Genomic DNA, 10,837 nt, shown 5'->3' with positions numbered 1-10,837 from the left:
TTTTAGTTGTTTTCAGTTTGTTTTCATCAATTTCTGCATTTTTAGCGCTGCATCTGCATCATTCAGCATTGTTAGACTTAGGTTAGTTGATTTTAGAATTAGTTTGATATTTTCTTTATTATTTTATTAGTGATTAGGTTTTATTTGTTTAAATTCTTCAGAATTAGGTTTAACTTATATTTTAATTTAGTTTTATTAAATTAGTTACTAACTTTGTATTTTGATGTGTTTTTAGGTTGAAAAGCATAACTATTTTCCAGGGATTATTGTCCAAGTGCGAAGATTTGATAATCAGCGAAAAGACAGAAATACCCTTGTCGTGCAACTGAAGACTGAAGAGTTTTTCTCATTAGTTGTAATTTTAATTTGATATTGTATTAACATTGTGTGATCATCGCAAAATTTTTTCTCTTGTAATATTCTCTCTATTCCTCCTTTCCTTTCTAACCTCTTATTTTCCTCCTTTTTGAAGGGAGAAAGATAAAAGACAGGAAGAAAGAGAGAAGAGAAAAGAAGGAGAGGAACTCTTTTGCGGGTCTCACTTGACCTTAATTTTGAAATTTTTTGAAATAACTCGCCTCCGTTTTTGAAATATTTGCAGGATAACTGGGAGACGGGATCCGCTCGTCAATACGAGGTTCGACCGTTCCAGGCGCCTTTACCAGGGGTAATCGAACCAAGGGTCGAATTTTATGCCTTTTGCTTTGCTAAGAAATTATCTAAGAAATTACACTACAAAAAAATAGTTGATTAGCGACGGAATTTAGCGACAGATTTATATCGTCGCTACTTAGCGACAGATTAACGAGAGAAATGAATCCATCGCTATATTTGTAGAATTTTACGAAACTAGCGACAGATTATATTCCCTCGCAAAATCCGTCGCTACTTAGCGACGGATTGTGCGAGAGAATATTTTGTCGAAATAAATACGACAGTTAGCGACGGAATTGCGACGGCTAAAATTCCGTCGCAACATAGCGACGGCCTAGGCGACGAAATATTTTCTGTCGCCTTTTTTGTTTTTTGAATTACGATGGCTTAGCGACAGAATTAATCCGTCGCTAAGCCGTCGCTAAATGTCGCATTACCCCTAATCCCAGCCCTCTTTTTCCTTTCTCCTTTCGCTGCTCCCGCCCGCCGCCCTCTCCCTCCTGCCGCCCTCTTCCTTCGGCCGCCCTATACATCCCGTCGACCTCTCTGCCGGCCCCCACCGTTCGCCGGAAGTCGATCTCCGTCAACCTTCCGCTGCCGCCGTCGCTGCCCGGAGCAACCGCAGGTACGTATTTCACCTTAAATGGATTGGAGGTCGACCCCCTGCGTTTTCCGGCAGGGGGTCGACTCTGCCAGGCGGTCGACCCCGGTAGGTGGTCGACCCTCTGCCGTGTTCGGCCGGGGGTCGACCCCCTGCCGTGTCCGGCCGGGGGTCAACCCTGGTAGGGGGTCGACCCCCTGTCGTGTCCGGCCGGGGGGGGGGGGGGGGGGGGGTCGACCCCCCGCCATGTCCGGCCGGGGGTCGACCCCCCGCCGTGTCCGGCAGGGGGTCAACCCCTTTTGATGTCCGGCAGGGGGTCAACCCCCTGCCTTGTCCGGCAGGGGGTCAACCCCTTTTGATGTCCGGCCGGGGGTCGACCCCCTGCCGTGTCCGGCCGGGGGTCGACCCCCTGGTTTCTTGCTCTTTTTTTTCTTTTTTCAGAAATTAGGGTTTTTATTTTATTTTTATTGTTTAGTTTTCTTTGATTTTCATTGATTAGGATTTTTTATTTTGATTTTCATTTATTAAGCAATTGAATCAAATTTCTTAAATTAAGGCTATTTGTAGTTAATTTAATTAGGGTTTTTTATTTGATTTTGTTTTATTAGGGCTTTGAATCAAAATTTAAAAATTAGGGCATTTTATAGTTAATTTGATTAGGGTTTTCTTGGATTTGATTAGAGCTTTTATTTTTATTTTCTATGATTAGGGATTTGAATCATAATTTTTTTAATTAAGGATTTTTAGTTAATTTGGTTAGGACTTTAAATCAAAATTTTTTAATTAAGGCTTTTATAGTTAATTTGATTAGGTTTTTTTTATTTATTTAGAGTTTTTATTTTTATTTTCTATAATTAGGGATTTAAATCACATTTTTTTAATTAATACTTTTTAGTTAATTTGATTAAGGATTTTTTTGTATTTGATTTGGGCAGGTTTTTTCCTTGTTTGATTAAGGTTTAAATTGTGGCTTTTTTATTTAATTTTATGGTTTATTTTTCTTATAGTTTATGATGTTTTGGTTTATTTATAATTTATTTTCTTGTATTTTAAGGTTTTATGATTTAATATGGTCGAATAATTTCATGGTGACTTCATTTTAAAACATCATTTTTTTTTGCAGATTTCTCAACAGAACTCGCTTGTGCCCCGCCACCCGTGGTAAGTAAGTGACAAAAACAATGCAAATCGGGTAAATACCCGTGGTGAGTAAGTGATGCAAGCGCATCACATGTTATTTAATTTATTGAATATAACACTTTATTGTTCACACACTCACTTAGTTGTTGATATCTAGGACTACTTTGTTGGAGTTCGGAGATCATGCTGAGCATGATTTTAATGTATGAATATGGAAGTGTTCTTATTTTTGGAGTACGGAGTCCATGCTATGCATGGTAGTAGTTAGTGGGATATTGAAGTGTGTTTGCTGCAGGTACATGTTTGATATTTGTTTGATATGAATTATTTCGATGTATTGCAATGTTTGATGTGATTGTATCCATGCTTACATGTAGTTACTTTCAATTTGATTATGTCTTCCATGTGAAATTGTATACTGAAAGCATGCTTCAAATGAATGTATCGTGTCATGAATAGTTTGCACATGAAAATATTAAGTTATCAATGCATGCATCATAATTCTTGTGATTGTATGACATCATATATTGCATGATAAATTTGATATTTTCTTCATCATAGTATTCTGATGGTTCTCTTTTAACTGGTTAGGATACTATTCGTAACATCATACGACAGAATGACTGCAAACCGTGAATGGATGTACCGTAGGATAGTGGACAATGAGTTATCGTATGAATATATGGATGGTGTCGACAGTTTTATTGAATTTGCAACGGCAAGTGTCAGTACGGTAGATCCCACAGGTCGGATTAGGTGTCCCTGCAAGATTTGTAAGAATAATCGATTTGTAGAACCTCATGGCGTTAGACATCACCTATACAGAAAGGGTTTTGTGAGTGATTATCAGAACTGGACGTTTCATGGAGAAGAATTTAGAAACGATTTTGATGCACGGGTGAATGTGGTGCACGATAATCCATATACGAATTTGATATTTGATGCTGCAGGAACAGAACTGGGTTCTGCTATGAGTTCTAGTGATGTAAGAACTGTCGTAGATGAAGAATCACCAAACGATGCAGCTAGTAGATTTTATGATTTACTTAGAGATGCTGATGAGCCACTTTGGAACGGTTGTGAGAGTCACACTATCTTGTCTGCAGTTCTTCAACTAATGAATTTGAAGTCCGAGTATAATTTGAGTCAATCATGTTTTGACCGTTTGTGCATGATTGTGAAGAGTATGTTGCCTAAAGATGAGAAATTGCCACAAAATTTCTATCGTGCGAAAGTTATGGTCAACGCTCTAGGTATGGGTTACAAAAAGATTGATGCTTGTCCAAATCACTGCATGTTGTATTTCAAGGAGCAGGAAAACGACATATCATGCCCGTCATGTGGGCATCCTCGGTTCAAGCCAAAGACAAGAGGCAATGGTAGCACGAGATCAAAGAAAGTTTCATACAAGTCGCTCCGCTACTTTCCTATCACTCCTAGATTGCAGCGATTGTATATGTCTTCAAAGACAGCTAAACACATGAGATGGCATGCAAATAAAGTTCGACACGATGAAAACAAGATCACGCATCTTGTTGACGCTGAAGCTTGGAAGCACTTTGATCGTACTCATCAGAACTTCGCAATGGAAGTGCGAAATGTTAGACTCGGTCTATGTACAGATGGATTTAATCCATTTGGGGGTAGATCAACTCCATACTCATGCTGGCCAGTATTTGTAACTCCATACAACCTTCCACCAAGCTTGTGTATGAAACGTCCAAATCTTTTCTTGTCTCTGTTGATCCCTGGTCCGACCTCACCTGGCCAAAATCTTGATGTATATCTAACGCCATTGATTGATGAATTAAAAGTACTGTGGGATGACGGTGTTACCACGTATGATGCCCACAAAAAACAAAATTTCAACATGAAGGCCGCTGTTCTATGGACAATCAGTGACTTCCCTGCATATGGTATGTTATCTGGTTGGAGCACACATGGGAGGTTGGCTTGTCTGTACTGCATGGAAGGAAGCCTTGTTGGTTTGATTGCCATCGTCGATTTCTACCCAGCGATCATCCGTTCCGACGTCAAAAGAATGCATTTACAGCAGGCACAACTGAAATGGAAGGTCCATCCTCAAGATTGTCTGGCATAGAGATTTTAAGAAGATTGCGATACTTTCCAGATGTATTAACAGATGCCCGCAGTCCTACACCCTTCCGTGGATTTGGGAAGGAACACAATTGGACGAAAAAATCTATTTTTTGGGAACTACCGTATTGGCCGACCCTATTGATACGACATAATTTGGATGTGATGCATGTAGAGAAAAATGTGTTTGATAATGTGTTCAATACAGTAATGAATATTAAAGGAAAAACGAAGGATAATTCGAAGGCCCGTATGGATTTAAAATTAATATGTAAAAGACCAGAATTGGAACTCAAAGAGTATAATGGCAAAGTACTGAAACCAAAGGCGAAGTACGTGCTCGGACCTGATCAAATAAAACATGTATGTCAATGGTTGAGACAACTAAGATTTCCAGATGGATATGTCTCTAACATTGCTCGGGCTGTGAAGATTGACGATGGACAGTTATATGGGTTGAAGAGCCATGATTGTCATATCTTTATGTAACGATTGATACCCCTAGCATTCCATGATATGTTAGACAAACCTATATGGGGGGTATTGTCTGAGTTGAGCGGATTTTTCACAACATTGTGCGCATCGGAGGTCATTGTATCAGATGTAAAGAATCTCGAGGACTCTGTCATCACCACTGTTTGTCTGTTAGAAAAGATATTTACGCCAGCATTTTTCGATGTTATGGAACATTTGATCATACATTTGCCATATGAACTAAGGGTTGGTGGCCCTGTGCAATATCGATGGATGTACCCATTTGAAAGGTATATGTTTTTTTATATTTGTCTCTTTAATGACAGATATTTAAAATTTGAAATATATATTCTTGTCAGATGCATGTTCGACCTAAAAAAAAAGGTTCGTAATAAAGCAAGAGTAGAAGGCTCTATTTGTGAGGCGTACACTTTAGAAGAGATTTCAAATTTCTCATCTATGTACTTTGAACCTCATATTTCAACACGTTACACATGCCCGCCCCGTAACGATGATGGAGAACAAGTAACTGTAGCTGACAAGCTATCGATATTTCAACAACTTGGGCATGCATTTGGTAGTTGCCGATCAAGGCTATTGACAGATCGAGAGCAAGATGCAGCACACATCTATATTCTTTTTAATTGTTCAGCGATCGACCCATACATCGAGTAAGTATATGTATATGCAACTCAATTATAAATCCTTTTATGTTCTATATGTGGATACATGGCTCGGTAATATAAGTATTTGTGGTTTGCAGACGATTTGATCTGGAGTTGCAAAGCAAAGTTTCACATCTCACTAATGCAGAAGTACAAAAAGAACGTGAAACTAAGTTTGTGGAGTGGTTGAAACAGTTGGTAAAGAAGCTAACATAAATTTTGTACTTATAAACAACACTAAGTTACTTAATTGATCGTGATCACAATAATTGTTTATGTCTGTGCGTAGGTTCGCCATGGTGATGTTAAAGATCAAGGAATATGTGATTTAGAAAATGGTCCGACCAAAGTTGTGCAATGCTACAACGGGTATATCGTAAATGGTTATCGATTCCATACAAAAGACTACGGTATAAACAAATCAACGATAAATAGTGGCGTGTGTGTCAAGGGTAGCAGCTACGGTGAAAATGAACATGATTACTACGGTGTTATAGAGGAAATAATGGAGTTGACTTACTTAGGCATGAATAACAGGGTTACGGTATTCAAGTGTCATTGGTTTGATCCAACTTTAACAAGACTCGACAAAGCTTCAGGCATTGTGGAGGTGAATCATAAATCCAGGTTTGGAACATATGAACCATTCATATTAGCCTCGCAAGCTCAACAAGTTTATTATACTTCATATCCGAGTATAAAAAAGTCAGATAGAAATGAATGGTGGGCAGTTTGCAAGGTGAAATCCAAACTATACCCCGAGTATGATCAGTTACAAGAAGATGAGTTAGCTGAAGACAGTGATTACTATCAATCAGATGATGTCTGTGACTTCGCTTATGGTCACGATGTTGCGCATGATATGCATGTCATATCTCCATTGGCTGATGAAACATTCATAGAGGAATGTGATCCAAATGATGTACCAAGTGGATGGGCAAACAATGAAGAAGAAGAAGAAGAAGAAGAAGAAGAAGAAGAAGAAGAAGAAGAAAGTCAAACTAGTGACGAGGAAGAATTCTCAAGCTAGTGAGCAAAATCTTATACTACAAACCTCTATTTAAATGCATTGTAATACTTGATGTGAGTTGTATTGCAATACTTGGTGTGAATGATTAAAAATTTTATTTCAATGTATTGTAATACTTGATACGAATGATTCGAATGCATTGTAATACTTGATGTGAATGATTTCAATTATCTGAATGTATTATAATTTATGCAATTAACGAATGATTTGAATTAGTGCAATACTTGATGTCAATGATTTGAATTATTTGAATGCATTGCAATGCTTGATGTAAATGACTTGAATGCATTGTAATACTTGATGTGAATTATTTGAATGTATTGTATGACATATGTTATTTGTTAGAATATGGTTCGTGGAGGTTATAGTGGTCGCTCATCCAGTAGTAGCCAGGCTCAACCTTCATCTTCACGGGCTCCTGTGATAGGTATATCATATAACTAATTAGATGCTTGATTAGTTCAAATGCACATTCTGAGAACTTGGTGTGTATTTTTTTACAGATGATGTTGCGCCTGTACACGACCCACCTACACCAGTTGATCGCACAAGTCAACAGCCAACACAGGAAACAGGGTCTTCTCAGGCTGGCACAAGAAGACTCATTCGAATAGTGTATATCGATAATCGACCGTAAGTATTTTGTTTTCAATTATTGCATATCTTTTAAATATTTTATATTGATATTTACTGTGTAACAATTCATGTGCAGCATGAGGTTTGAGCCACAAGAAGTAGTACGGGAGATTAGGAATTCACTTCTTCAACATCTACCAGGACCAGTTGCTCAATGGAAAGAGTACCCAAAGGAGGTATTAGACAGATTGTGGTCCTCATTCATGGTATACAGTTGTTCCTCATAGTTAATGTGTTTCATATTTAATTTATTTAAGCAATGTCTACTAACTTTCTGAAAATATTTGTAGGCTTCGAATCGCTTTGCAACTACGGTGGAAGAAAATGATGCAAGGAAGGTGTGGCAGAAGGTGGCTGCCAATCGATTTGCAGACATGCTGCACACTATGAAGACTGCAGCAAAAAAAGCATCTGGCGTAGTAGATGATCCATTACTGTGGAAGGGCCATGGTCCTATTACTATCAGGAGAGATTACTGGGATGAAATGTGCGATATGTGGGCGGGAGATGCATTTAAAAATCGCTCTGCGAAGGCTTCACAAAATCGATCGAAGATGCCCGAAGCCCATCTACACACAGGTGGATCTAAGACATTTGGGAGCCACCTAAAGAAAATGGTAACTCATCAATATATAATATTAATTTTATAAGTATTGTTGCAAATTTGTGTACTAAATCTTTTGTCATTTAACTTCGCAGGAAGCAGAAAAAGGAGGCAGTGTACCATATAAGGATGTGTTTGTAGAAACACATAAACGGAAGACCACGGGAGTCTTCGTATCAGAGAAGGCGAGAACGACAACGGTATGTATTAATTCTATTAATAATCATTGCAATATATATGCAAGTCATCATAATGTTATCATTAATTATTAATGAATACTTTAAACATTATTTTGTAGGAGGCATATGAGCAACAAATGGTAGAGCGATATGGCGAAGACGCTACTCAACATCCATCATTTGATCCTACAGCATGGGTGACTGCAGCAGGTGAACCCAAAAAAGGTCGCGTGTTCGGGTTTGGGAGTAATATGAACACTTCACCAGTTATTGGTTCTTCCAGTTACGGCTCATCAACTTCTTGCGCCGACATAAGCTCCAAGCAGCCGACTATTCTTTCCGGTGATGATGTACGCGAAATCATTAATGAATCACTGAATAACTACTTCCAATACACCGTCGCCCCCTTTCTCCGAAATGAGATCAAGGCCGCTGTTCAGGATAGGGGATCTTCGATTCCAGGTCCCTCTCAGGTATAATCACATATATAGTTTTTTTGACTGTCTTAAAGCACATCTGAGCATGGTAGAATCACATATAGAGTTTTTCTAGATGCCTTAGAACACATATGAACATGCTATAATCACATATTCAATTTTTTTACTGCCTTAGCACACATATGAGCATGATAGAATCACATATATATATATATTTAACTTTTTGTCTGTCTTAGAGCACATATGAGCATGATAGAATCACATATAAAGTTTTTTTGATTGCATTAGAACACATAAGCATGCTATAATCACATATTCAGTTTTTTTACTGCCTAAGAACACATACGAGCATATTATAATCACATATTCTGTTTTTTGACTGCCTTAGCACACATATGAACATGCTATAATAACATATAGAGTTTTTTAACTGCCTTAGAACACATATGAACATGTTATATATCATTTATGATAGAATCACATATAAAACTTTTGGCTTTGCCTGCCTTAGAGCACATATGAGCATGCTATATTCACATATTCAATTTTTTTACTGCCTTAGCACACATACGAGCATGATCGAATCACATATATAGTTTTTTGACTGCCTTAAAGCACATCTGAGCATGGTAGAATCACATATAGAGTTTTTTTATATGCCTTAGAACACATATGAACATGCTATAATCACATATTCAATTTTTTGACTGCCTTAGCACACATATGAGCATGATAGAATCACATATAGAGTTTTTTTATTGCCTTAGATCACACATGAGCACATGATAGAATCACATATAGTGTGTAATTTATTTCATTATATTTTGTTTATCAATACTGACTGTTCTTTTCTTGTGTAGGCTGCTAGCGATAATCAGGGTAGTGGAGCTGAAGGGACAGATAAAGACAATGAACAAGAAGACGCACAAAATCTTGGCGATGATTAGAGGACTGTGTTGAAGAAGTTCTATTTTTTTTATTTTTCCTAATTGTAATTGTTGAATTGTAAATAATTAAACTTCTTAGTTTTAAGGTGGAACGATTAATTATTATAGATACTTGTTATATGAATTTTTTTGTGTGGTTTGTTTTTTATTTACAGGAAATATAAATTGTACAGGAAATATAAATTGTACAGTTCTCGGTAATTAATTTTTAAATAATTTTTTTTGATTTTTTTTCGTTTTTGCGACGGATTAGCGACGAATGATTCTGTCGCTATTCATATTAATCTAGCGACGGCTTAGCGACAGAATTAAATCCGTCGCCACGCCGTGGTCGCCGTTTAGTACCGGCGGATTGGCGACGGAATATAGCGCTCGTTATTCCGTCGCAATTAGCGACGGACTTGGCGACGGAATTATTCCGTCGCCAGTTAGCGTCGAAATATTCGCGACGTAAGCATACTGTCGCCGCGTTGTCGCTAATCCGTCGCTACCATGGTTAGCGACGGATTAGCGACGGAATGTGGTCGTCGCTAATCTACTGCTTTGTTGTAGTGTTATTCTAAATCTAAATGCACAAAGAATCATGCTTGTGCAAATGCAAAGATGTATGCTCTTTTTGAAAATGTTTTGAAGAATTTCCAAATGAATCTGATAAAGTGAAGAAATAATTTCTAACTTAGAACTTAAGATTAAAGTTCTAAGTTTTTAGAATAATCAAGAGCTTTGGGAAAATAAATATGGGTTTGAAAAATGATCTTGAAACTGAGATGAGAGAAGAAAGGAAATTCCAAAGTCATAAATGGACTTTGAATTGGAAATTTGAACTTGGATGAATATTTGGAATGGAATTGAATTCTGACTTTGAAGTTTTGAATTTAGAAGGAAATATGGGTAATCTAAAGGAATTGAGAAATGGGATTGATTTGGAATTCAAGATGGAATTTGAACCCAAAGTTTTGAATCCTAAATAAAGTTCAAAATCGAATTCTGGATTTAGAACCTAAAAATAGAAATTGGATTTGAAATCTGAAATGAAAATGGAATTGGATTTTGAGAATTGGAATCAAGATGAAATTTGGATCTGAAATTTTGAATGGAATTGGATTCAAGATTTGGAATCCAAGATGAAATTTGGATCTGAAGTCTAAGATCCAAAGTAAAGTTGGGTTCTGGATCCTAAATGGATTTTGGATCTTCAATTTGAGATCCAAGATGAAGTTGGATTTTTGGATCCTAAAATGGAATTGGATCTGAAGTCTGAGATCCAAAGTAGGATTGGATTCTGGATCCTAAAATGGATTTGCATCTAAAGTCTGAGATCCAAAGTGAATTGGGTTTTGGATCCTAGAATGGAACTGGATCTGAAGTCTGAG

General features: G+C 37.5%; 1 protein-coding gene across 1 annotated transcript; it reads left to right on the top strand.

Moving 5' to 3' along the window:
* Nucleotides 1–8,322: 8,322 nt before the first annotated feature.
* On the top strand, nucleotides 8,323–9,569 carry LOC149849232 (uncharacterized). The gene is made up of 2 exons (XM_090013782.1): nucleotides 8,323–8,553; nucleotides 9,378–9,569. Exons 1-2 carry the CDS (start codon nucleotides 8,332–8,334, stop codon nucleotides 9,462–9,464), a joined length of 309 nt encoding a protein of 102 aa, XP_089869908.1. The 5' UTR covers nucleotides 8,323–8,331; the 3' UTR covers nucleotides 9,465–9,569.
* Nucleotides 9,570–10,837: the final 1,268 nt, after the last annotated feature.

Source organism: Nuphar pumila, chromosome 1 (assembly GCF_984573655.1).
Source record: "Nuphar pumila chromosome 1, dmNupPumi1.hap1.1, whole genome shotgun sequence".
Classification (NCBI taxonomy): Eukaryota; Viridiplantae; Streptophyta; class Magnoliopsida; order Nymphaeales; family Nymphaeaceae; genus Nuphar; species Nuphar pumila.
Note: the sequence above shows the minus strand (reverse complement) of the source record. Positions and strands in the feature narration are given on the sequence as shown.

Bases quoted from the DNA above. Each gene is read 5' to 3' on its own strand.
- LOC149849232 (XM_090013782.1), top strand. From the start codon at position 8,332: ATGAACACTTCACCAGTTATTGGTTCTTCCAGTTACGGCTCATCAACT. The intron at 8,554-9,377 runs GTATAATCACAT...TTTCTTGTGTAG, and splicing joins CGATTCCAGGTCCCTCTCAG to GCTGCTAGCGATAATCAGGG.